Below are 27,311 nucleotides of genomic sequence, written 5' to 3'. Positions count from 1 at the left end.
TTGAGGGAGTTTAGGAATAATAGCGGATTCTTGGCTTTGGTCCATTGTGACTTTAAATTTCATACCAGCTTGGGGTTCCACTCACTGTCTATACTTCATGCATTTAAATTGCTATTAACTGAGTCTGAAGGTGGCATGCATTGTAGCAGAGCAGCAGCTCTAATCTAGCTGAGGTTCAGAAACGTCAAGACTCTTCCAATGACTTTAAATTTCACACTCTGATTCTGATCACCTAGAAATTTGCTGCAGCTCTTAGAGATGGAGAGTAGGGTTAGTAGTTCAAACTTTGCGTCAAGATATCTATACAGTTGCCTTAAAAACAAACAGAAAAAGCGATCTATCTGCAAAATCTCCTGCTTTTTCCTGTGTTTTCTGTTGACCTGTGTGAAGTTATCATTCAACCAAGCTGATCTAAATGACTGAATTTTTTCATGTGCTAGACCATAGTGTTCATAGCATGTTTGAGAAACATACCAAGAAACAAGGAACTACCTGGGAACCCTCATACTAGCATGAGGTATAAGGACACATCTAAAACAAGTGATGCATGGTTCATGTGAGTTTCCAAGCAGTCAATTACTGCAGTAGCAGTAACATAGTTACAGGCAGTCCCTGTATGGAAATTGTGTTCATCTACGGAGCTCCAACCAATCTTTTCAGAAGACACTCATTGTATTTTGCTCTTTTGCAGTTGCATTTTTCTGATACTGAAGTATCTAGTTTAGGAGTGACAGTTAAGTCCTGTAGTCAAATGGAGATTTTAGTTTTAACTTAGAAAGGCTGTCAACTAAGTTAATTAGAGGAAAGGTGACTGACTCCAACAATTACAGAAACATCATTACTCATGCTCTTCACCAGACCTGAATGTAATCAAAGGAAAGAAAATCTTTTTTTTAAGGGAGTCGCTACTGTAGAAGCTAACACACAGAGGAAGAGTTAGGGTGGGGGACCGGAGTGGTAAAGAACAAGACATTTGACTACTGCTTTTGAAGGTAACCTGAATTTTTCAAAGGACTTCTTCTATAGTGTCTGTTACTGAATGGGCAAAATACTATCCCTTTCTCCTCTGATTATGAACAAGGTGCCATAGAAGCTTGTACGCTGTGGTTTCTGTGTCTGTGTTGGTATTTGCAAATATAAAACATTTTTTGTTGCTACAGAAACATTCTTAACATGCAACTACATTTTTTTTTCTGTGCTGGTTCACGTTAGAACACAACACAGAATGAACTTAACAAACCCAGCAGCATTCAGAAAATGCCAAGGTACTTCACTGGAGTTAAGAAAGATCTGTTCTGTACTGCTGAAGTAGCTGTTTTACTATCTCACTCTAAAACCATATTCTATTTACACTTCAGTGTAATTCTCCAGCTTGTGGACTGCTTGATCAGTGGAAAGAGTAGGAAAAAAATTTGACCACTCTACTTTGACAGGCACCCTCAGAAGTACTCACAGCCCCAGCTGTGAGTAGTTTCCAGTCACTGCTGTCATGAGAAGGGCATGCTGATGAAACCAGCAGTCCTGTCCAGGCAGGTGCTATTGTGAAGTGCTATCCTGAGCATCACATTCATCTTCACATTCATAAAAAGTGATCAAGCACAAAAGGTCAACAGTCTACACTAAAACTGTATGTTCAAATATAGCTTTCTGCTAAGTATCTAGCAATAAGCAACTGTTTAAAACCAAATTATCCTGTTATAGCACTACAGAACACAATTTAAACTATGTGCCTCCGTTTATTACAGAAGCCAGGTGGGATATGCAGCTGGGGACCATAGCTGAAGCCCAGCTCAACAAATTGATTCCAGCAACGCCAGTCATTATTGTAAGGGCTATTCTAGTGAATCGAAAGGAAAATAAAAATGTCCGGTATATAAAACTAAAAGCAGAGGGCATACTTACATTTGGAGTTTTAATCTGAAAAGCAAGGAGAAGCCAGCTAAGTGGGTTCTGGGAGTAACTTTACTCTTAGCAGTTTAATACTAAGCCTATAACAGTATATGCTGCTTTCTCAGTCTGCCTTGTAGTTAAAGCAAAAGGAGATAAATACTTTTCACCATCAGCTAGCACAGCCGATTTGCCTCACAAAAGCACATTCCTCAGTGAAATACTATAATGTGTTCTATGTTGTTATTTCCTTGTCCTTCACTGCTGTGTGCGGGCGTTTCTCCATATAATGATTATACTGCAAGCGTTTCTTCATTATACTGGTTATGGGAAAGTAAATGGGAAATATCATAGCAGCTCAGTGTACTGTTTGACTCACAAATGTTTCTCTTGATTATTCTTTATTCTCTCTAAAATGAAACGTATTTTACATGAATTTTAACATAATCAGACTGCAATACAAACATGTTGCATTTAAAGAAAGTTGTCTCAAAACTAGGCTGCACATATTAAAAAAAAATCCAAGTAAGAATTATATTTAAAAAAAAAAATCTGGAAACTTTTTGATTTAAACCAGGTATGATTACTGTAAGATGGCTGGCTCAGGCAGCAGGTGCATTCACATGGAAAAACTGCTGGTGAGCAATCTTTTTTCTTTATTGGGATGAATTTGCCAATTTTTTTAAATATAAAACTTATAAAAACAAGCTTTTTTTTTTTTAATACACAAAACACTCTTCCACTTTCATGTTTCAGTGGTTAATTGCACTTTGGAATAAAAAAAGTCATCCTCCCACTACTAGGTTGCATCAGCTTTGGCTGGAATATAATAGCATTCAGATGAAAATACCCCTCCCTTCTTTGCAGGGACAAGGCCCATAAACTAGAGGGTGGAGGGGGGATAAGTTCAGAAAGCAATGATTGGAAAACTGAATCTTTATGGCCAAGTCTGGAACACAAGGGTTTTTTTGTTTTTTTGTGTTTTGTTTTTTTAAAGAGGGGATATGCTTTATAGGTAGTTGTTAAACACCCTTTCTGCAGACTTTCACATTCATATAAATAAAAATATTGCTCAAATCTACAAAAGTCTCCATCACATAGTTGCGTAGCCCTATTAAAAATTAACCACTCAAGGTTCAAGAGTGCTATTCCACTTGATGTATAGGTCTGTGCATAAATGAACGTACTGCATGTAGATTTCTCTACTGAGACGTCTTCCTGAGAGATCTTTTGCGTAAGACCAATCAATCAACAAATTCTAAATGCAGAAATGCATATACTATACTCTACAATTCTATCTTATATAAAACATAGTAATAACCTTTAAAAGTCAAAACTTGTCCACATATTAACCAGTTGCAGGCACAGCTTGAGTTCAGTGTTCTCAATTGTCATCTGCCAGTTGTTTTTGTAAACTAGAAGACATGTGAGAAAACACAGTTAGTGCTTTTAGGAAACTCATATTCCCCATAAACAGTATTTTCATTTGTGAAGATGACAACTTCCAAAACACCACCACTACAAGCCTGAAGCAATGAATACTGCTTTCAAGACATGGAAGAGCATTTCATTTTCTAAAGCAAATTAGCTGTTTACACAGAGACTACGACTCACTTTGAGGACGCTGATTTCTGCCTAGGAGAAACCTGAAGTCCAGGAGACTACTTCTGCATAGGTCCAGGACCTGCCCCAGGCCGTGTAAGTCACAAAGTATTATTTAAAGGGCTATATATTTTAAAAAGGAACTAGCACAAGTTTCATATTGGCTTAAAGTCTAGAAAGAGACTATTTCTTGTTAAAGTAAAGCCACCCATACTCAATGTTCAGTGAGACTCCGAAGTAGAGAAACACCCTTTACAGAGAGTTATCTGCTGTCAGAGAGACCAAGCCTCACACTAGGTTTACCGTCGACAGTAACTCAAGGGCTTTCAACTTCTGTAAAGCTATTTTAGAATGACACGCTAAAAGACACTTGTACCCACTAACTACATTTGAAAGAAACATTTTGAGAGAGCCTAACTCAGCTCAAGCAGTAATTTCAGAGCAAGGCTTTAGCTCACAGGATGACCACAAGGTAAAGCTCTCACCTTTCAAGGTATTCTTTCACGTTGTTGTAGCCATAGAACTTTGCCAAGTGAATGAGCATTCCTGTGGCACAGCGACCATCACGCCTGCGACAGTAACTGCAGTTACATATCCCACGACATGGAGGACAGATCCAGTCCTGAAAGGGGAGGGTTAAGGGCAAGTTTATATTCTTCTTCCTGTTACTCAAACAGGCAAGCATATGGCTTCCTTACCACTTCGTTATTCAGGGCAAGATTTTAAAAGCCAGAATCAACCAGCCAACCAAACTTGTTACACTTTCAAATTTCTGCAGGATTACAGAAATGATTAAGTTCTAATCTGTTTGCTTGAATATTTCTTACTCTGACAACTCAGGCTCACTGAATGACTTGCTCAATATTAATTTAAAATAGACTAAAAGCATCTGTAATACTGCCTAATGATAGATACTTCCTATGCTAGGCTGGTGAACTTTCCAAAAAGAGAGAAATACCCACAGTTACAAGTTTCATTAGATCTGCTGACAGAGGGCTGCCTGGCACAGCACAGGATTCCCAAGACCACATTACACAGGCTATACCCATGCACTTCCTAGCTGTTCAACAACAGTGCATATAGGTGGAGGTACTAAATCCCCACACTGCAGCACAGTAGCTATTGCTTCACTGTGCCAGGACATTGTTGTCATTAGTTTTCCACAGTCTTTCAGAATGGATCAGAGGACTATCTCTAAAGCAGGTGGAGAGAGGCGGTTGAAGAACAAGCTAAGTTGAGAGAGAATGATTATGCTGTGATGCATTTGTGTACCCATATGCCTCACACTCTGACAACAGTCTATGCACTCTACTTGCTCAGCTCACTGCAGGGCAACAGAGGAAAGGGAGCCAGCCCTAAGACTTCGAGGAATCATTCTCCCTTTTACTCATATTTAAAAATTAGAATCTGAAACAAGGAACTGCTTTGCAAGGCCATATTACTGAAAGCATAAAAACACATCCACTTGAGTCCCAAGAACAGCGTCAGTCCTAACAGTAGTACAGATCATCTTATGGCAAAAAAAGTGAACACCATTCAGCACGACTTTACACTCGTCACAGCTTATTAACAAAACCATATTCAGTATACTGTCCTTCCAAGCCAAAGAAATGATACTTACTGGATCTAGCAGTGCTGATTTCACATCTTCACCATATCGATTTCGAAGACAAGGGCCACAGAACTGTCCCCTTACACCTCCACAGCCCTGGTTACGACAGATTGTCTTTGTATCAATTGTCTTTTGTCGACACTGGTGGCAAGTACTACCCTAAAGTTGGAAATGAGAAAAAATACATATTTGTGAAAGACATCTTAAATGCATGTTGTTGAAGTCTCCTACTGCACCTTTCTCTGCTGACAACAAAGCACAAACTTCAAATCCAAGTCAAACTGAGCAATGAAAATATTAGTAACAAAACACAGCTTCTGTTATTATGATCAATTATATAGTATGTGGAGATATGCTAGGGATTTTACAGAGACAGCGCCTGTCCTCAATTGCTTTGGAGTCTCAAATTATATGAACCTTATGTTGCAGTTCTGTTCCCTTCCTCTCTCTGGGGGAAAAAGCTAAAACTAGTCAGAAGATGAGCTTGTGACTCATCTCTGCAAATATAATGAGGCATGAAATGTATAATAAGATGCTCATCCAGATCTTTATGACCACTAATAATAGCCAAATCAGGTGAAGGAAAGGAGGAAGAGTTTCATCAAGAGCTTTGGAAACTAGCCAACCCTTACAGAAATGTAGTTTCTGGGCGTACAAGAAGCAGCAGGACTCAGTATTATTTAATGATACAACCATAACAACAGTTATTTATGTTAAGTGAGAATGAAGGATAAATGGTACTTCAACTCTTATCAGTGATGAGTCATAGCTATATCAATTTCCACTTAATAGCTCTGTGGCAGGAAAGATTTGGTCTCAACAGCACTTCTCTGCAAAGCCAAAAAGGTGGTGGGGCATACCAACCAGCATAGGCAAGCCCACGGAAGCTTGGCAAAGCTTTCAAGCTGTACTTGCACAATGTGATAATGCATGGCTGCAGTCTCCAGAACTTCAGGAAGGCACACCTTTTAGCAAGCACCAGATGAACTGGAAAATACTTTTAATTTACAGTGAATGGACAGCATAAAGAAAATAAGAGCCACTTACTAGAACTTTATCATAGATTTTGTCTTTAACAGTGATTGCAATGTTGTCCAAGTCCTCCTCAGTAATATCCTCTACAGGACGGTAAGATGAGTACTTCGATGACCTCCTCCTTTTGCGCACTCCACAATCCCCCTGCTAAACAAACTCATCTCAACACCTTTGCCTGGTGGCACAAAGGCACCGTCACCATCCTTGGTGACAAATTCTTTCTTTTAGAACAGATATGCAGGCCAGAGGGGGCGAACTTCAGGCCCAGGGACCAAGGGAAGAACAGGGAATAGAGCTAGTTTCCATCAAAATCATTACCACATCTTTCTCTCCCTCTCTCCTTAACTCTTTCTCTACTCTGTTTATTTTTTATTCTATTTGTAGGTTCTTCCTTCCATAATTATTTCCTTGCTACTTCTATTCCCACAAGTCCCTATCACGTTACAGCTATCTCCTTTTCTTTGCATTCCCTGCACACCTCCACTACACATCTTCACACTATATTTCTTCCCCCTCAAAATAAGGAACTACAACCACCTACTTTTCCCATGCTTTGCTCTTTCAGTCTCCTAGCATGCTCTCATGTTGGTTTCTCTAATGACAATCTCTAATACCCTGCAAAAAATCTTACAGAAATTTTGGGCTAAGCCTGCCATCCCCAGCCCTTTCTTATTATCCTTTTCCTTATTTGAAAAAGAGAGTCCACTACAAATGATTAATTGCTCTTTTTCTCTTCCAAACATCTTTCTCTTTGACCCTGATGCACAGATCATCCACACTTCTCAGGAGATTTCAAACTTCATATACATGTCTCATCTGATCCTTAGCTTTCCCCCTACCCTATTCTTAACACCTTATTTGTCCTTCACCTTAGATCAGCTCTCTTCTCTCCATTTACCAGACCATGTTCTCATTCAGTGCTGCTCTACTGTTTTAATAGTCAAGTTCCCTCTGTAATGCTTCAACTACTCCCAATAGCAGGACTGGGATTCAGCCTCAACCATGTACAGATACAAACTTCTTCCTTATAAAGGCTATACAATGAATAAAAACCACGCAAATAAGTATCATGGGCCAAAGGAGGGAAAAACAGGAGATGCAAATGAATGTATCAAAAGGAGATTTAAATAAATGGAGAAGAATAAAATCTGCAACTTTGAATGGCTGAGCAGTGTATCAGCAGTTGGCTGGTGCAGATTCCCTTCACTCACTCAAAGTTCAGTTATATAACTCCTCTCTATCCTCTCTCTGCTGCCTCCAGAGAGGAGTTCTGGCAATTTTTTCCTTGGCCTGAAGATAAGGAAGGTCTGTCCTGCCATTACCACCAGCCCCACTGCCTTGCCACTCTGAGGCCTTGCACAGCGTTAGCTCTAACAATTTTCAGATAATAAATAAATGTTAGAACATGAGTAAACTGCCTTGTTATGTTTGGACAAGACACAGTTCACAGATAGAGCCTAGTCAATGGCTGAAAGGGGAGACAAGAAAGCCTGCAAGACAATTTCTTCTGTAGCTAATCCCAAACCAAAGGTTGTCATTAACTTTCCGTAAAACGTGATGTCTGCTCTAAGTGTTGGACAAAAATTTAAATGAACGTTTCCTAATCCTTCATTGCTGGAGATATCAAAGTTGGGCAAATACCACACTGAGTCTTTTCTTCAAGAGGTTTTGCTGTCTGTAGCTACGGAAATGTTCCGCAAACTTGGCAGCAGACACAGTAAATTTTTCCAAGGCAAATTTCTCTGGTGGACGGGCATTTCTGGTTGGGTTCATGCGACGCTCTATCTGGCCTTCAGAAAATGTCCTCCTTGGGATTTTCTTCTGTTTCTAGAGACAGAAAAAATTTCCGGTAACAAATGTTTGTGGTGTTAAACACCAGCAATTATCTCAAAATGTCTGCTTGACGCTTGTACAATTACGATTCAATTTGTTCTTCTTCCACTCCCTATTTGTTAAACCAAACCTCAGCAATTTCTAGCATACTTAAGAATTTTTCCCTACATACTATACCTTTTTGTTCCTTTAAGAAGACCACATTCACAGTCAAATTCTTTACCAATTAACATCACTAAACAGTATAAAAATTTCACAGATGGCATTTTAAGGTGGAAGGTAGCTCTCACTGTTCTTCAGCAGTTCAAGATCTTCAACAGTTCAGATCTGCCTACAATTTGAACACATCTTCAAGGAGTAATTCAAGTTCCAGATTATCTTCTTTTATATTTTTAAATTGAAATGGCCATGCAAGAGGATTAAGACGTGTCCTCTCCTATATTCCTGAAAGGCACAAGGTATCCCCTTGATATCGTCACTCCTGCCAATTACTGCATGATTGAATTCACACAACAGGAGACCTGCATGGCCACCTACCACAAAGGCATCTATAGAAGTGTCACCATATTAAATCTGACAACATAAACAAGATGTAGAAAGTAACTCTGCTTGCTACCATACTCTCTAATTATTTCCTTAGAAAGAGTGAAAGATAGCAACTTTCACATTACAAGGAGACATGCTGGAAGTCAAAAACCAAGCAGAAGAGCTAATTAGTGTATTCCTGCTGTCCTCCCCCCTCCTCAAATAAAGATACTAAATAAAAATAATAGGCTTATGTATATATTAAGAGAATGTTTAAGATTCTATAATAAGCATTTAACTAGAGCTAGCAAGGTAGCAGCCTTTTGAAGATTGTATAATTTGTTTCCACATGACAGTTATCATAGAAACAGTTTTACATGGCTTTAATAAAGATGTGACTCTATATCTTTCTCAAATATCTTCAATTCATAACACTCGTGGATTAACATTACTCTAAGGAGATCCTAGAGGGGCTGGGAGTTCTCTGCTTCAAGCCAAGAAAAGCTGCTCAAAGTAACTACAGTATCATCCCAGTTTTTATGCTGGAGTGGTTGAATTTCATCATCATAGCTCTAATGGGAAATGTGGATTTTATAAGAAAAGCCAATGAGAGGGAAATTAACAGGATCTAAACACAAAGGAAAGCAACTACTCGTCTGTTAACTTCCTCATTCTCACATACACAGACATCTGTCTGGCATCTCAAAAGTCATTCTGGGACAAAAGTGATAAAGTAGCATCTGATCTTGGTCTATACATTTGTTTATAAAGTATCTTGTAAAACTCCATTATCATAAAACTTTTGGTACTTAAATATTGATGAATAACAAGTCCATACAAATAAAGTGACCAAAACCAAAGAACACCAGAACAAACTTGGTAAAGGTGTTTCATCAGGAAACGTATTAATCATAAGTTTAGCAAAAATATTTGTCATCTGTAGTCTGTCATGGAGACTTACCGAAGGAGTTGAGGTGGGTGTTTTCACTGGAAATAAGTCGGGTATGGAATTCAGTTCTGCTAATAGCTGGGCAAGCTGAAATCAACAGTCATATTGTATTGAAAACTGACTGCAAACTTGAAAATATTTGACACACATCATCCACTCCCTTCACATGCACTCTGAATTATTTCTAAATACATTAAGTCTCAGCACATGAAACCTTTCTGTAGGCACTTCATTTAAATAAGGCTCATAAAGAGGACTTGTTTACCCCTAAATGAGCAAAATTCTGGGTTTAACCCTGCAGCTCCCATTGACTCTTACTGGAGTCATGCTGATAGAATTATCTCCAATGTTGTCAAAAACAGCAGTGAAGTGTGTGTTACATCATGCTTACGATATCTATGACAGATAATGAGAAATTCACAGTTCACAGTTCAGGAGGGGAAAAAGGTAGAACTGGTGCCCAAGGTGACCAGAGTGATGATCTAAGCTGTGTCAAAAGATTGTAAGAGGTTTCCTGTAGGATACTTTACTAACAAACTGGTGATATACCTGTGCTTCTTGCAAGTGAACAAACTGACAAAATGAGCATCCTCTTAAGCAGTGAGGAAACAGCAGTGAAACTCTGCTTGTGATTCGCAGTGGTCTCTAGTAATGATGACAAGGAGCTTCCTTTTTTTCCAGCATGAGAGCTGCTGCTGATTTCACAAACGTTGCGAACCCCGATCAACAATGCTAATTACCAATTGCTTTGAGTTCCCTCTTTGTGCATATATACACAGTGACACATGCCCACACTCATCTGCAAAGCCCTCAGCCCCCCGGTCATTTCCCCAACCACAGTGTAGGCAGCATCACAAGCAATTTGGCAGGAAGATTCTGTTGTACCACGTGGGAGACTCAAACGCATGTTTGGCTCTTAACAGAAACAGTGACTGACAGATCCAAAACAATATGACTTGTTCTGGAAGACCAGGATGAGGATACCTTCAGAAAAGCCAGCAATAGCCGAGGTGAACCTGGCTAGCAGTTGTCTCCGAGACAGCCACAGCAATCGTGAGATTAAAAGCTGGATACAGCATTTCTCAGTTAATACTTCAGTGTGGCATTTATTAAGATATATTTAATGTCATTACAGTACTATAACTAGGATGCTAATGAATTTCATAATGGCTGAACTAGAAGGAAGGCTAGAAGTAAGAAGGAACAGCAACAAGAACAGAACAACAATAGTGAGAAAACAAGACAAATTAGAAATAAATACAAAACTAAAGCAAATTTTTACTTGGGAGCTGCAAGTCAACACACCTAAAACTGAGGGAGCAACTCAGGACTCAAACTGAAGTTGGATTTGCACAGCAGTGTGATAAATGAGAGCTGGAGGAATTCTGGACAACAGATGGAAAGGTGTTATGGGATGATTAGAGTCTCTCTCTTCTCCCCCAGGTACACACACACACTTTCACTAGCTACATAGTGAAGTATTACTGTAAATATCACATCTCACACAACTGAAAAGTTACATGTACAATCCTTATTTTTTAGCAGTATTTGCAATTAGTAACTACAATAGATCTCTCAGTCACAAATGGAAATTAGAAACGTTATTGTGCAGATGACACTATGAACCATAAGAAGGGACCAGCTGTTTCTTTTTCTGACATGTTCTGAATATAAGACTTGGGTATCTGTAACTGGTCACAATCATATACAAAATGTTTGATTCAAATTTTCTTTCAAAGTTGAGCTGGCTGGTTCTACTTGAGGCTATTTTAGAGGTAAACATCTGAATGCTGATGGTCCTCTAGGGTGTTCCCAGGGGAAGAATTCAAACACAAACCACCATGAGGTTTTCTCCAAAGTCCCAGCACAGCACCTGCGAGAACCCCAAAATTCAAATATGCTGGAGCTAAGTACTCAGATGCAGATACCAGAAAACAAAATATTCCTCCTAAGTCTTACCATGGCTTTATTTTCTTTAATATTCATAGCTCTTTTAAGCAGAGCACTGGAATTTTCTTCCTGTGTTTCTTTAATGTCTTCTTCAGATTCTGAACCAGAGCCCTCTAGTTTGTGCCATCGCTTGGAACTTCTTTCTTTGGAAAGAGGTGTGAGGTCTTTATTGTCCTTAAAAGGTAACTTGGAAAAAGCTGGTTCAGGCATTTTTTTCTCAGAAGACTTTCTGGTGGGAAACTGAAATGCAACACGAAGACCAAAGCTTCTTCTTTTGGGGGAAAATTTCTTCTTCGCCTCTTCCTCCTCTTCTTCCTCGCTACCCAATAAATTACCATGTTCTTCATCGCTCAAATCTGACTCTACTGCCTACATGCAGAAAGAATTCCACGTTATATTATCAACTGTGACACAAGAAAAGGTCGGGTTTTAATCACTAATTCTAGGCAGCAGTCTCATCACCTGAAGGCATTGTTCTAAATTCACCCAAACCAACAAATTCAAAAAGGTCACAGCATGTGACTTTTCCCTTTGCAGAGACCACCATATCTACATATTACTACTCCCCAATACTGTTTGGAGTACAGACAGCCCAAAGTTTTGTGCTGGCTGTGTTCAGAGGAGCAACCTTGCCTAACACTGTCAGTCCTCAATGCTACAAGCATGGGAAGATGTCCTCATTTCTAGTATGACATACTACATTAAATTCAGCTTTCCTTTTCATACAATACATATTTTTCTTCAGCATGAATAATGAACATCATAGTATATCAGAAATATTCTTACTAGAATATGTTGTTTATGAAAAAGAGACAGAAAATAAAAAAGAAGTCAACATATACATTCACAAGTAGGTGAGTGCATGCATAGGTGTACTGCAACAGTGCTGCCTTTACCAGAACTCGTTTCTTGTTCACAACCCCCTCACTTGAAGCAAAGCCTTCAAACGCTTCAGTTTCAGAGTCTGTGTCTTCAGTGAAAATCTTCTGCAGCTCTTCAGTAAGGTATCTGGACTGAAGTCGAACATCCTGTAAAAATACCAACCAGTAGCTATGAAAGACTGTCATATATAAAGTAGTCATGCGCAATCAAAAAGATTCTAAGGTTTACACAAGTACCAGCTAGATGGCAGGTACTGTGAGAACATTTAACAGGCAAAATTTGACAAAAGAAAAAAAATAGAAGACATTCAGAGTTTCAGCATCAAGTTATTTTAAATTAGTAGGATTTTTTTCCTCATTTTGAGCATAAGACATTAACTGAGCTCTTCTCATGAGAGAAACTTTCTTCATCACCTCTTCTTCCCCACTACTCAATAAGATAAATTATCAGGGGTTTTTGTTTGTTTGTTTGTAAATTATCATGTCTTTTGGTTTGTTTCTTCTAGATGTTAAAAAAAAAAAAAAAGAAACAGGCCTGAGATAGCTTTGTATTTAAAAAAAAAAATCAACACAATCACAGTAAGAAAGAGCCTTCCTTTTTTAAATTAACAGTAGAAACAAAATTCTTCTCTGGTTTGCTGCAGAAGTACTAAAAGCTCTTGGAGACGGAGTCTGTTCCCTCTCACACTATTCCAAAGTAACAGACACCAACACAAAACTCAAGAGCTTCGAACAGGCTAATTAAAAACGCTCCACCTTCCAAATGCTCAAATTTCTCTGTTTAAGTGCTGTGGTTTATCTTTTTATCATTCAAAGATGTTCTCGGCTAGATAGATCCCAAATTTCTGTTATACAGACTAGTAAGAAAAAAGTCATTCCATGAAAAATCAAATAGAGTCTCATTAAAACACTCTTCAGGGCATGCACATTACACACCAATAAGGCACAAATACAGTGTTTTCTTTTGACATCTTTAAAAACAATGCATTTACTAAATCAGAAATTCATTTCCATACTTCTAATTTGAATCAGTATTACAGCATCTGTAAATTTGTCCCTATTAGTCTTCTAAAAGACTTGTTCATGGTAGGAACATACGCATGTTCATACCACATCTGCCTTTTGAAAGTCAGCAACATTTACTTAAGATAAGTTTGTTTCCCCAATTTTCCTCTGCTATTTCTTCCTCCCACGCAAGATACAGAAATGACCTTTAATACGATGCACTTGCTAAATATCTTTATTCCTCCTTTCAATTCCCTCCCTTCTCTGACTTTAATTACAGACTTCTTTACGTTAAGATAATATCTGGTGCAAAACAGATACAATAGATGAGTGGAAAAACTTACAGGGGAATGGGAGGGGGAGCTACTGCATATGCTGGGGGTTTTTTGCACTTAAAACATCTACAAATTATTATGGGTAATTGGAATGAGTTTTCTCTAAGCAAAATTACTTTATTCTTTTGTTGATAGCTGCAGTGCAGCTGCTTGAGAAAGGAACAAACACAATAGGGAAGTTACTTTAAAGTTAAATTGCATTTCTTGGAGGGAAACTGAAGTTTGTATGCATTCTCACACTGATGGTTGGGGGTAGGGGGGAACCCTTAAGCTGTTTCTTAGCTAAAGCGACTGAAAGTAACAAACCTAGAGCTATGCTATACCTATAAGGAATGGTCGGCACATGGTAAAATAATTACCAGGGCAACCTATAGGAGAAACCACTGAAACTCAAACACAAACACGCAGATTACAGGGACAGGATTGCAGAAAGCCCTGAGGAAAAACAGACATGCAGAAGTCAACACTTGTAAAAGCACTTGCACGTCCACATCCAGGGAACACCTGAGGCACCTGATTTGTCCCCAGGTAACACACCATTCATCGCCCAGCAAAGCAGGTGCCTGGCTTTCTAATAACTGCATTTTTTTTTCTTAACTTCCCATCACTTTGCTCTTTCACATCAAAACTATTTTGTTTCCTGCAGAGCAAGCACCTATGGTCTTTCACAGCAACAGTGTCACTTGGCATCATACAGGATGAAACCCAGGGAAAAAGCGGCCTTTTCCTGTACCACTTAGTGGCAAAGGAGTTAAGGTCAATACTGCTGGAAAATTAAAATAATTCAGAGCCTAAGGGAAATGCGGAAATGATGAGGAAGGCTATCTGTGCTAGCTGTAAATTCTGAACAACTCTCATTTGCAGGCAGGAAATACTGTGTGGATTCCCAGTACCGCACACTAGATCTTACACAGCATTTTTCATCAGAGGATTTTAAAACGCTCCGCAGCAGAGACCATTATCAACCCTCACTTTACAAATTGGGAAACCAAAGCACAGAAAACTAACATAACTTGCCTGCAGTCACCAAACAGGCTAGCAGAAGCCAAACCACGGGCTCCTGCATGAGGCTTGCCCCACCACCATCTCTACGTTAATCATTCTTCACACTGTACAAATCCAGAAATACAGCAGGCTACCTCCTGGTTTTCTGAAGTTATCAGTACCACTGTCGAGCACCAAGATTACAAAAATGATTTAGAGCCCAGTATATTTCATTTTTTCTTAGCAACTATCTTTCTCCGTATCGTAGACTGCAGCTCTGCTCAAAAAAAGGCTTCCACATTTTGTACAAGCCTTTCATGGTGTCATTTGCTTATCAAGTCCCAATACGAGTACATGCTCACACAATCATCATTTTGTTTGTTCCCTTTATTAACACTAATCAGCATCATAGTCTTCAGCAACTCTTTACCAGGTGCTGACCTGGTGGGCTAAAAAAAGGAATTGTTTTCAATTTTGTTATTAACGAAATGGAGAGACCTTGGTTAGGACACAACTGACACAGATATCATTTAGCACATTAGCCCATCTCTCTCTATAGTTTATAAGCTTCAAAAGGACGGAAAACAAAATTTTACAACAGCCAAGACAGAACACCATTTCTCTTTTCTTCCCGTAACCAACTCAAAGAAAAAAAAATTAAATCATAAAAATACTAAATCACTATGATGATCAGCTATTTCACCATTAAAATACCAGAGAACTAGCAAATCTTAAAATCATAGTAAGAATTAATGGTTTCTGTGGGTCATCACCATTGAAACAGCAATTTTAGTGCAGAAACAACAATAAGAGGATATGAATTTCTGAAAGAAACACTGTCCATCTGCAGGGATACTCACAAAACCCATCTCTTGTCATGCATTTCTGCTTAGTCTTATACATCTGCTGCAGACTACCACTGGATGGTCATTTTCTCTCTCTTAAAAGCAATATTAAAGAGTTACGGATACCTATTTCACTTAAGCCTACTTTCTAATGAAACCCATTTTCCTTTTTATATTATGAAAGAGTCTTAAAAAGTAACCAAACCCTAAAAAGGACAGCAAGTTTGTTTATATTTAATAAAAGGATTGCAGATTCTGGGTTTTGCTGTGAGTTACAGCTTGTACAGCCTTGACATAGGCTCAGAGAAATACTACTGTACCAAATGAGCATAACTGAGCCATGGAAATCTGTTCCTACCTTTTTGCCTGATTCCAAGAATTCAAAACTATCACAGCTGTCCTCTGACAACAATGTCTGTATGGGAGCATCATCCTGGAACCCCAGAAAATCTTCATCATCACTGGGGGCATTAAAAATGTCAGCCACTTCTTTGGGTATCTGCTTCCGATTCAAAACGAGACAGAAGATAAAGTCAGACGTGCCAACTTATTAGGGAAACTCAAATGGGCAATGGTACAACTTCATCTACTTTTATACTCTTAGTACTTTTTACTTACTTTACTTTTTACTTAGTACTTTACTTAGTACTTTTACTACTTATTTCAAGTAGAAATAAGTATTAAGAAATATTTTGCGCAGCAAGACTATCTCATTTAGCTAAACTCCAGGACAGACTCCCAGATTTGGGACTAGAGAGGGGATGTAATATGCAGATGTTTAACTCCACACAGCAGTGCCTCTCTCAGATGTAAGAATATATGTGTATCTTCACAAGAGCATGATCAGGGTCCCCTTCATCAGTAGGGCCACCCATTACTACTTCTCATCTTGTGGAGCAACAATGGCTCAGAAGTGAGACCACGCACCTCTAAACATAAGAAAAGGCTGAACAAATAAAATGAAATTTCACCATGTTATTTGTCAGAGTATTTTACCTATTCTAACAGACACTTAGCTAATTCCAAAAATAAAATTCTGGGAATTAATAATTAACTAGTAATTTGGAGTTATTAATTAAAAAATAAAATAAAAGCTTATTTTCTTTTGTCAGTAATTATGCAGCGCTTATTCTGAGACACTTGGTAAGAAAGTGAAAACCCACTTTATGAAGAACACTTCCTGTTTGCTTGAAGCCCAAGATTTAGCCAGCCAGGAAGCACTGCCACAGGCAGACAGTGGCACTTTCTGAAGTGGCCAAGTTCATCACTTAAGAGTTCAAGAGGTTCAGTCTCAGTACTAAAGGAAACTTGTGTCACCAGAGCTAGCCATTTCCCATTGTCAACTACTTCATCAGGCGTTTCAGATAAGCCTCACTATGTAACAGGATAGTCAGGAAGCCTCCAGACAGCTCTGACTCAGGCTATTTTAGGATTGTGTGTGTGGAAGGACAGGATGAACAGACCCAACCTTAGAAAACCGGGGCAGGAGGTAATTAATGCCCATTTCCTACCGTGAGCTTCAGAATACATTTTTATGCATACTAGTATCCTTTGCAAAACCATTTTACCACTCACAGAAATGCTCAGGGAGACAAGTGTCTGAACTGCTCACCAGGGACCAAACGTTTGTATTCTACATCCAGGGGACACACATTTCATGCATACTGCTCGCATTTAAAAAGAGCCTCCCTCACTGCATGTTGTGCACTAAGGCTGCAAGTGGAATTTCCATTGCTCTGATTAAATCTCAGAAATATGCAAGTGAGATCAACAGCTGACTGGTGAGGAAGATATGTTTCTTGTCCAAAGGAGAGGGTCCCCAGCAAGTTCAAGAGAATATCCCCAAGATGAACTCAGAAATAAAGAGCAGCCTGGACTTGTCTGCTGTCACAGACAACCGAGGTACTCATACAGGGCCTCATGTAATAATTTTTCTGTATTTTTTATTAGTGCCAAGACAAACATCCCATAGGCAGATCATCCTCCGAAAATAACATTCCTGTTAAAACTCCATTTCTGTTAGAACAAGAAGCAGCATCCTGACCAAAGCCTCACTCACTGAAATAAGTAACAGGCATACATGGGCTTAATTTCTTGCTTAAATTCTTTCTCTGCTTTTACTAAATTGATGTAAACAGACTCAAAACTGATTTACAATGGCTTGAGCAAGAGCAGAATTCCTCTGTAAGCAAAGGACCCTCGCAGGCCTATTGCAGCAGCATCCAGCGCGCTGATGCAGAAGTCATGCTGTCCGTACTAGAATCCTTTTGGATATCCCCTCGCCCCACCTCTTCAAAGGAACAGCCAGAGTCCCGCTCCATTGCTGCGAAGGAATACACTCAATACGGAGCAGCATTAAAAATGAAGCATTATGCATTTTAATGGCGTAATGGAAAAACATACAAGGAGCTGTGAGCCTTGTTTCTATGAATAAATTGCTTCCAGGAGCTGCTGCATTAGTTCTTGTGCTATTGTACAGCTGAGTTAGCCACTGCTGCGATTACTGTATGCCTAACTAATTTCTTCTTCTTCGTCTATTACTTCTGCATCTGCACCTGAGGAGCCATTATGGGGGTGTAATTACTGATTCTGAACAAAGAAAAAAAACACTTTCCCAGTAGAGGACCTTTTTTTGATCTTTACCAAATACTGAGGCACTGATTTAAGTAACTTACTGCAGAACTTCAAAGATTTTTATTTTGTGACCTGCTGCCCACAGTCTGATTATCAAGAGTCTCATTCAATTGTTCAGGAGTCCCCATTCCACCTAAATGTCTTAATTTAATAACAGAAAACACCTGATACATGTAGGGTAGACATACTGCCAGAGTTTAAAAAGGGCACCCTGAAAATGTACATTAACAATTGTGCTCTTAGCACAACGAGCTGTCCTTTTCTTCCATCTCCTTTAAAATATTCCCTCCAGTTTATCAGTGATTTACTGGCTACTGCGAAGACCAGATACAGTGCATTCTTGTATAGTTACTCTTGCAGCCTATAGTCTAGTAGTACCAAAAAAAAAAAAAAAACCCAAAAACACCAAAGGAACAGCAACACCTTTTTCTTTTTCAAAACACAGGAAAAATGATGGCTCAGAGTACAGACAGAAGAGTGATACTGCATTACAGAGCTTGACCAAAGTCTCAGTTATCTCCTTCAAATGTTGCCAGATTTAAAGCAGAAATCTTAAACGTGTCAACTGCTATTTTACAAAAGACTGATGAAGACTTGCACTTCTAAAGCACCTGGTCCCTATGTAAAGTAAGAAACGTGATCGACACAAGTCTAGTTTCAAGCAGCTCTTAGAAGCAAACAGGATGTGAATGTAAGAATAATTCTGTCTCCATACATGTGCGCAGGTTTTAGGCTTCAAGTGTAATTCCTAATTCACAGTAAAAAGCAGTGCCTCTACTCATCTACAGAAGCCTTTAACTCCGCAAAACAGTCGTGACCGAAGTCTGTCAAGGAAGGCACACCCAGCTCCCTGCACCAGACCGAGGTGTACGCGCAGCCTAATCACCACACACCTCTGCACCATCCTCACGATCCACCCTATTGCCAATATGTCTATACAAGAAATCACGTGTCAAGTATATTGCCAGTGTGCATCCCTTGTCATCAGCAGGCACACGGACACCAAAGATGAGCTAGCTCCAAAAACCTTTGCTAGAAGCATTCTCGTGTGTCTTGTGTAGTCCTGGAAGTCCATGGACTTTTTCAACCTTAAGTTTTAATTTAAATACATTCAGAAAATGATTAATAACATCACATCCTACCAGTTTAGCTCTGACAACAAAGTAGACGCACACCAAGAAAGAAAATACATTTTTGCCTAAACACACATGTTAAAAGAGTAATCTATTCTAAGCACTTCAAAGACAGAGGCACTTCAAGCGAAGGTCTTTTTGCTACTATACCCCCTCAAAAAAAGAAAGAAAAAAAAAAAGATAGGAGGCCAGAGAGGTGCTGAACATTTCAAGTCTGATCAGAGAAAATATTTCAACATGAAAAAAAAACAGGTTCAGACAAAATGGAAGTCTGCAGGAACACTGCAGAGATCTGTGAAATACTGCTTTTCAAAGATATTCGTTCCAAAAAAGTAAGTACTGAAAATCTAGTAAAAGCAGGGAAAAAATTATAGGTGCCAAAAAAGTCTAAATATCCTTTCTTGTAAGAAATTTTATAATATCTATTGACTGAAGTTATTTTTGCACATAAACTAAGTTACTTGTTAAAAACACCTGCAAGTTACTTTTCAAAAGTAGAAGAAAACATTCCTTGCTATGAACAGCATACAATCCAGTACTTCCCAGAACGACGATGCCTTAGCATGTTTTTTCAGCAAAAGATCAAAGTTCAATATACCCTCAATTCTGTTTCCCCTTCTCTAAACTTGGAATAATAAAATACTGCCAGCACACCCAAAAGTACACCCGCAATAGACAGGCTGAAGAAAACTATTGTTCTAGTGGAATTGGGAGAATCATCTCACTTGTAGCTATGCAAATTGACAGACCTGCCACCAAAAGCAAAGAATGACGAAGACAGAAAATGAGGCTGGGAGAGACATTAGAAACTCCAGTATTCAACACAAGCGACAGACAGTAACACACCTGAGGTCTCCGCAGTCAAAACAATATTTTTTTTTAAATGCCATCCCCACAGATTTCACCTATCTTGTTAAGCAAGAAGAAAAAGAAAAGCCTTAAGTGAGACTTTTTTTTACTTTTCACATCAACAGTAAGAATTCTAGTATCTCAATTGAGAAAGCAACCTTATTGATACAAAATAGATGCAACTTCGAAAATAGATGCAACTTCCCCTTCTGCATGTCAGTGCTTTGCCAGGCTAAAAAAAGAACGCTTGCCTGCACACCCTCTGTTTTGGTGGAAATCATGAAAATTAAGTTATTTGTAATCCACTGTCAACCGTATCCACAAATACCTCTTAACCATTTTAAATATTGCCTTCATTGCCAATTTTTCCACACTAGCATGTTTTTCTGTAACAACACATCATCAGGAGAATGTAAAGTATGAGAAAGCAGGAGAAAAGGTAATTCTCTATTTTTGATTCTACCACAAAAAAAGAAAACCTGAAATGTCCTCCCCTCATTCAAGTTTACACAATGTATAGATGCTCATATTTCAAGCAGAGAACGAGTAATTTCAGTAATTCAGAAGATTTCAAATCTTCTATTTATTCATTTCAGTCAGACTGAAATAATCCTCGTTTAATCTCAAATTAATATTTATACAAACAAAATTTGTTTAAAAACACATCTTCGACCAGTGCTGTGGAGACCTCTTGACACATTTAGGGCTTGGCACGCAGGCAAGCCCCGAGGGATGCTACCCAACGGTTACAGGCAGTGCAATCAGCATGCGTCCCCCAAATAACAATTGCAGAGAGAAGCAGTCCCAAGACGACAATTATCACCAGCGTGAGGAGAACAGAGGGCCCAGCCAGAACGCTGGTAGGTGCCAAACCAAAAAAACCAAAAGTATTTGCAAGTCAAGGCTCTAGTCCCTCCCCTGGAACCACAATGGTGAATAGCATTGTAGGAGAGCCCCATTTTGAACACCATATGAACATCCGCAGAAGAAATGAAAGGCAGGCAGGAGCAAAGCCATGCAGTATGGTGGGGAGGAATCACACAACTACACACGGTCATACTGACTATGAAGACCATCTGAACAGTTTGAGGCACAAGGCACCTCCCCCCCCCCCCCCCGAAAAGAAAGAAAAGACAGGAAAACAGGGAGGAAAAAAGAATTTTCCACAATTTCTCGAAAGCATCAGAGCACAAAACCCTGAAACTTTCTGGATGATGAAGTATTCCTGGCACCAGTGGTAACAAGGTGGAAAACAGGAAAGTGTTAACAGAAAAAAGAAGAAACAAGATTAAAAAGAAAAATAAGTTGTCGTCACACAATTTTAGGAGTTTTGAGTAATACTCTGATTCCATCAGAGGTGAAGATGGATTATCCCTGTCCTGTGCATCTGTCATAGCAAGGACTCCTGGGCCTTTCATGGTGGTTCACCTTCCCATGAAAAGTTATGGTCATTTTCACCCTGGTCAACCTACTGCCGCACTAAGTATTCCATGAAATTATAGTAAATTTGGCTATGTTCAGAATAGTAAAGAATGGTTTCTACACTGCTTTAATCAAACTAGTAATTAAATAAGCTCAAAACCATTGAGCTATTTATCATGACCACATGGCAAATTATTAAAAATATTACCTTTTATAGGCAGCTACTTGAAATCTATCCCATACTTTTCAAAAACATTGGTAATAATGTAAATACAAGCCTTCCGGCCTATGAACACAGCCCAAACGCTGCCTACTGCTATAGCTATTCTTTTGTAATATCTAATCTCTCACTGATCCAAACAGTAGTAACTACTATTTCTGAATTAATTTTGCATAATTCAAGAGCATCCCTTTTATCTGTGGTTTCTAACTGCTTTCTGAGTCCCAGAGATCCAGGCAAAACAGCTTTGTACAAAGTCACTGGCTCAAGGAGTTGGGCACTATGTATATTTTAACGGTACAAACACAAATAGGCACCATGGTTCAAGAGTCTGCCACGCTGTTTCACAGAAATTCAGGCATGAGACAGGTCCCCCCCCTTCATGTCTGGACCGACAGTGTCCGGGCTTTTGGGGCTCCACAATTAACTCATCAGCACCCCTTTAACAAGCTCCGAATACTGAAACTGCTGTACAAAAATCTTTTATATTAGACCCCAGGATGAGAAACAGACCCAACTGCTGGTCTTGCAATTCAGCGTAGTTTTGTACTACTGACTTACTTGGCAGTTACCTACACTGGGGACATGCAGCGACTTACAAACTAGCTTCGTAGCCAGCAGGTGACACATCCCTTCAGAGGGACAAGGAAACCCGAGTCCTTCTGGGTCAGCCGGAACCAAACCCGCTGCTGACCAGTGCGGCACAGAGGAGCAAGAGCCAGAGGAAGGCCACAGGCCCCGGTCAGCTGCAAACAAGCTCCCACAAGAAACATGGGACCACTGAGAAAAGACCACATCTTTCTCCCGTTTGCTGAGCCTTAAAAGAAACATAACCTCCTAGCTTTTATCTCGTCCACGGAAAGGTGCCTAGCAGACAGTAACAGCCTCTCTTTATAGCATCAGACATGACAAATAAGCGCTAGCCACATTTATTGTTCCCTGTCAATCAAAGGATCTTAAAGTGCTTTCCAAACAGTCGGCACCCTACAACGCCGTTATCCCCGCTTTGCGGGTGGAGAACCTCAGGAACCAGCTACACAGAGGTGGAAAGTCTTCAAAGTACCACACTGGACACATGTACCATCGGGTGCTTCAGTCCTTCTACAACATCCCCCCAATTCTTCTTCCACAGAAACCCACATAAAACCCAAACCTTCTGTCAGTGAAAGTGATTAAAACGCGGGTTTTACCCCCCTCCCATGGTGTGTAGCAAGACTGCAAATACGCAAGCAGCCCCGTGTGTCGAGGCATGTGTCACACCTGGACAAGACCACGCTTAGGCGCACAGATCAAAGCACGCTTGTGTTTGGAGGCCCTAAACCTCCAATGCTACAAATACCGGTACGTACTCAGGCAATTCCCGTATGTGTTTGCAAATCTGGAAGGACATAAATTCACTTTTAAACGAAAAGCAGATGGAATTACGAGAACGCGCACTTTTTTCAGAGGTCACAATTCCCGCACTTCCGGAGGAGACTTTTCATCGAAAAGCCCCTCTCCCGCGGATTAAACGCAGCTCCCCAGGCTCCGTCCCACCCGTGACAAACGCAGGTGCCGCAGCAGTTCCCGTAAGACGACGGGGCGCGTCCTCGCTGCAGGGGGAGGCCAGGCGACGGCGACGGCTGCTCTCGCCCCCCGGGCCACAGCGGATGAGCGGCGCTTCCCCAGCACCGCGCCGGGCCGGGCCGGGCCGGGCCGCCCCGCGGGGAGGAGCCGCCGCCGCCGCCCCGGGCGGCCCCGGGCACGGTGAGGTGCCAACCCCGCCGCGCCACGTGGACCGGGAGCCCCGCCGCGGCCAGGTCCGCCCCGAAACAGCACCGCTCGCCGCATCCCGGGGGGCGTCTTTAACGTCGCCGGCCACGGCGGCACAGCCAGCGCCGCCTCCCCCGCGCCGCGGCCGCCACCGGCGGGGGCGAACAAAGGCCGCCGCCGCGCCCCGGCCCGCGGACGGCGCAGAGCCCGCGGCGGCGGCGGCCCCTCCACGTGGTGGGAGCGGGCCGGGCCGGGCCGGGCCGGGCCGGGCCCCAGCGCGGGCCGCCCGCCGCGCCGGGGTGGGCGCCGCGCCGCCGCCGCCGCGGCCTGCGCCGCCGCGCGCGGAGGGGACGAGCAGGGGCACGGGACGGGCCCGCGCCGCCGCCGGGCCGCCTCACCTTGCCGCGGCTCGCCGCCGCCCTCGTCGCCGGGCCCGCCGCCACCACCGCCGTCGCCCCGCGGCCGGCCGCCCGCCGCCGCCGCCGCCCGCGCCGCACCATCGCGCCAGCCGCCGCCGCTCGGCTGCTGCGGGGCGCGGGAGGGAGGAGAGGGGCGGGGAGGAGCGCGGGACGCCGCCGCCGCCGGCTGCGCGGGCAGCGGGAGGCGGGCGAGGCGGCGGGGTGGAGCCGCCCGGCGGCGGCGGGAAAGGCGCGGGGGCCGGGCCGGGCCGCCACCCGCCGCCAGCGCTGCCCCGGCGGGCCGGGGCCTCCCTCCGCGGGGCCAGGGGACGTGCAGCGCCTGCGCGGCCCTGGCGGCGGCGGCGTTCGCGTTGGGGCGCCGGGCCCGGCGAGGCCGCGGACGGCGGTGGGGAGCCCCCAGGGCCCGAGGGCCGCGGCGGGGCCGGGGTCCGGCGGGCCGCGGCAGAGGGGCCCGGCCGGGGCCGGTTCTCTTCGCCAGCGCCCCGCCTGCGCGGGAGTAGGGGGTGGTCTGAAAGCAGCGCGGCCGTCTGCCGGGATGGCCGCGGATCCTCCAAATAACTTAACTTTTTTACATCTCTCTCTTTCTATATGTATATATATATTACACAAGGATAAAGCACACGCATTTTGCAAAAGCTAAAAAGACGTTTGGAAATAATTTTCAAGTGCTCTCCGGAAGCACTGCCAAGCTTTGCAAGCTGGGTACCCTTTACTCACGGTGGTTGTGCCAGTGCAAGTGAAATCAGAAGATGGGAAAGTAGGAGAGGGTGCTGAGCTGTTTGGTTTTGTTGTTTTTCGACATCAGGTCTAGATGAATTCAAATTTAAAAATGCTGCGGATGGTGGAAAGTAGATGGAATTAGAGTATTTTACTAAAAGATGGAAAAAATGGGAATGCATTAATTGTGGAAACAAAAGATTGATATATTTTCCTAAAGCGATTTCCTACTTTATTACATTTTTCCAGGCTTCAGCTAGCAGGGAGAAAAATTAACACACACACACACAGAAACTATATTTTTCTACTTTTTTCCAAATAGCCTCCTGTTTTCCTTGGTTAGGAGTTTAATTTTGGTAAAAATTTGCAACATTTTAGGTGTTACTTGATTAATCAAATCAATACTTACTAGGCATTTTATTTGGTGATTACTGAGTAGTTCAGTGAGTGAAGCAGCCGGCTGGGCAGAGACCAGCTCCCAGAGATACCTGGTCCCAGCCGCACGCAGTGAATGGTGGGACAGAGGCTCCTGCGCAGCTTCTCCCCGTCCCGCTGGCACTGTGACTCCTCCATTGTTCGATGCAGCGTGAAACAGGCCACAGAAACCTGTTGAGATGATGTTTTCCTCTTTTGGCTTTGGTAGTGAAAAAGTATAATTCCCAAAACATGTAACTAACTTGACTCTTGTATTTAGGCTGCGTTTTAAAAAGCTCCCCTCCTTTTTCCCAGTTCTTCAGTCTGAAAATTTCTTCCTGGGTGGGCCTGAAGAGCACTACTCATCTTCACATTAGTGCACCCATCGCCATCCTCTCCAACCGTGGGTGTCCCCAACTGCTGATCAGTGATCTCAAAGGGATGGACTCCACAAGTGGCTCGCAGCTAATACTTCTGAGGGGGCTTTATCTCCAGTGTTTGCAATTCCATAAAATACATATATGTCCTCTTAACTCTACTGTTCTCTGGGATCAGGGAAAACAGGAGAATGCTCACTGGTTGTGTCTAAACCAGCGGGCATGGGATAAGATCTGAGGCATGATCCTACCCAGGTTTCTGTCTAGTAGCACGTTCATGTGCTTCCACAAGCCATCTAGTCTGGACATTTGGACCAGAAAAGCAAGGTGTTCATCTGCCCTGTCATCTAGCTGAAATAGGCCCATGATAACTGTCTTTGCAGTTTTCGCATTGATTAAAAAAAAATGAACCAATTGTATTCCTCTGTAGCTTGCCTTCAAAGCCAATTTTGAACTGCCACATGAGTAACAAATTCAGAATGTTTTGACTATTTTAATACTTGCTGAATGCCATCAAATGTTATATATATATGTTTTAATTTAGGGAGGACTCCAACATTCATTGTGCAGTCTGCCTACGACAATGGGTTCTGAAACCTGATTAGGACTTTTAAATAGTGTAAGGTAAATATCGACTTACAATAAAACTCAGAGAAATGTAATTTTCCTGTAGGAAAGTGAAAAGACAGATGAGAATTTTCTTCTGATGCTCTTTGAAAAGCCACCCAAAAAAGTGGAAGAAGACCCTCTCTGTGTAGTATGGTATTTGATCCTCAGTGTAACACACACTGATTCCCAAGGTGGACTACCCAGCTGAGCCACGAAGTACTTCCAAGCTTTTATATTCCAGCCATATAGAGAGTGTTTGTTAGAACTAAATCTGAGGCAAAGTAGTTACATGCAAACAAAGAATCGTTTAGCTAAAGCAGGCCATTTAAATACTGGTTTGCATTGCAATATCCACTATAGAGACACCTGCGGTTGTCACTCAGGGTGCAGAAATAAGCTTTGTGGATGAGGTAGGGAGGAGGGGAGAAGGGAATTCAGTAGAAGACAAAGGGTGGGAATTACATATAATGTCAGCAAAATTGAAATGTACACTTTTTAAAATACAAAAGTGTATAAAATCTCTTTTGTAATAATACCTAGCCCATATACTCCTTAAAGACCTGTATTTTATATATGCTGTCGCTGACTCTGGTTTTCGTTCTTTTGTTTGTCCCCAGCAGTTTACGGTATGAAGGACTTCATTTGTTAAAAGCTGTCAAGACACTAGCTTGGATTGTGAACAACAGATTTGGAACAATTGTGTTGACTGTCCTGTCCTAAATTAGACTGAATAAAATTGCATTCTGTTATAATACAGATGTGTGACCGTTGCGCCGTTACATATACATTAGGAACTGCCCAATAGTATCTTGTGCTATTTTATGCAGTTTGTTGCTTTGTTTCTTTTTCTGTTAACTTTCCATTTCATTTTATACTTTCACAGTCATTCTCCTTCCCAGCATTTTCAAGTCATTTGTGTCATTTTCAAGTCATTTGTGTCATTTGTGTCATTTTCAAGTCATTTGTGGTTTTTTTTAATTTCCTTGGTTTAATTTGATGGCAACTGTATCTCAAATACTTCTCACTGTGGATTTTCTATTACTGAATTTGTGCCCATTTTGTTTACCTGCTTTCATATTACTTCAAAGTTTGTTTATCTAACACCCAATAGCTTTCATATTATTGCCTTGTCAGTAGAATCTCATCAGCTCCTCAGATGAGGTACAGCTAGATTTTAGGTACTCTTCAACTTCAGTCTTATATATTAAGCCTGGATTATTTTGCAACGACTGGGTCCAGAATAGCCTCTGACCTTGCTCTTCATCCTGTAAGAGCATTGCTCATAATGTCTCTGTCCAGACTTTGGATTCCTGAACTATGTA

General features: G+C 41.5%; 2 protein-coding genes and 1 long non-coding RNA gene across 5 annotated transcripts in view; 2 read left to right on the top strand and 1 right to left on the bottom strand.

The window, feature by feature from the left end:
* DNAH11 (dynein axonemal heavy chain 11) overlaps positions 1 to 2,284 on the top strand; it is a 154,524-nt gene extending 152,240 nt beyond the window's left edge. Inside the window, 2 exon segments of the mRNA XM_064505461.1 lie at positions 1,746 to 1,859; positions 1,862 to 2,284. Coding sequence (XP_064361531.1) covers positions 1,746 to 1,859; positions 1,862 to 1,980 — 233 coding nt within the window. The 3' untranslated portion in view covers positions 1,981 to 2,284.
* CDCA7L (cell division cycle associated 7 like) lies at positions 2,272 to 24,201 on the bottom strand. 3 transcript variants are annotated; one of them, XM_064506327.1, is made up of 10 exons: positions 23,852 to 24,201; positions 15,802 to 15,942; positions 12,290 to 12,421; positions 11,403 to 11,762; positions 9,456 to 9,530; positions 7,778 to 7,963; positions 6,149 to 6,280; positions 5,111 to 5,260; positions 3,975 to 4,111; positions 2,272 to 3,302 (listed from the first exon to the last, which is right to left on the bottom strand). In XM_064506327.1, exons 1-10 carry the CDS (start codon positions 23,951 to 23,953, stop codon positions 3,272 to 3,274), a joined length of 1,446 nt encoding a protein of 481 aa, XP_064362397.1. In that variant the 5' UTR covers positions 23,954 to 24,201; the 3' UTR covers positions 2,272 to 3,271. The 3 variants fall into 3 exon arrangements, with proteins under 3 accessions (XP_064362397.1, XP_064362396.1, XP_064362398.1); XM_064506326.1 differs by having other exon boundaries at positions 6,149 to 6,283; positions 23,852 to 24,195; XM_064506328.1 differs by lacking the exon at positions 15,802 to 15,942 and having other exon boundaries at positions 6,149 to 6,283; positions 23,852 to 24,187.
* A 66-nt stretch (positions 24,202 to 24,267) lies between these two features.
* Positions 24,268 to 26,741, top strand: LOC135327474 (uncharacterized). The gene is made up of 2 exons (XR_010387639.1): positions 24,268 to 26,004; positions 26,607 to 26,741. It is a non-coding gene; the product is annotated as an uncharacterized LOC135327474 (long non-coding RNA).
* The last annotated feature ends 570 nt before the right edge of the window (positions 26,742 to 27,311 follow it).

This window comes from Dromaius novaehollandiae, chromosome 2 (genome assembly GCF_036370855.1).
Source record: "Dromaius novaehollandiae isolate bDroNov1 chromosome 2, bDroNov1.hap1, whole genome shotgun sequence".
Classification (NCBI taxonomy): Eukaryota; Metazoa; Chordata; class Aves; order Casuariiformes; family Dromaiidae; genus Dromaius; species Dromaius novaehollandiae.
The sequence above is the reverse complement of the archived record's forward strand: the minus strand, read 5'-3'. Positions and strand labels throughout refer to the sequence as shown.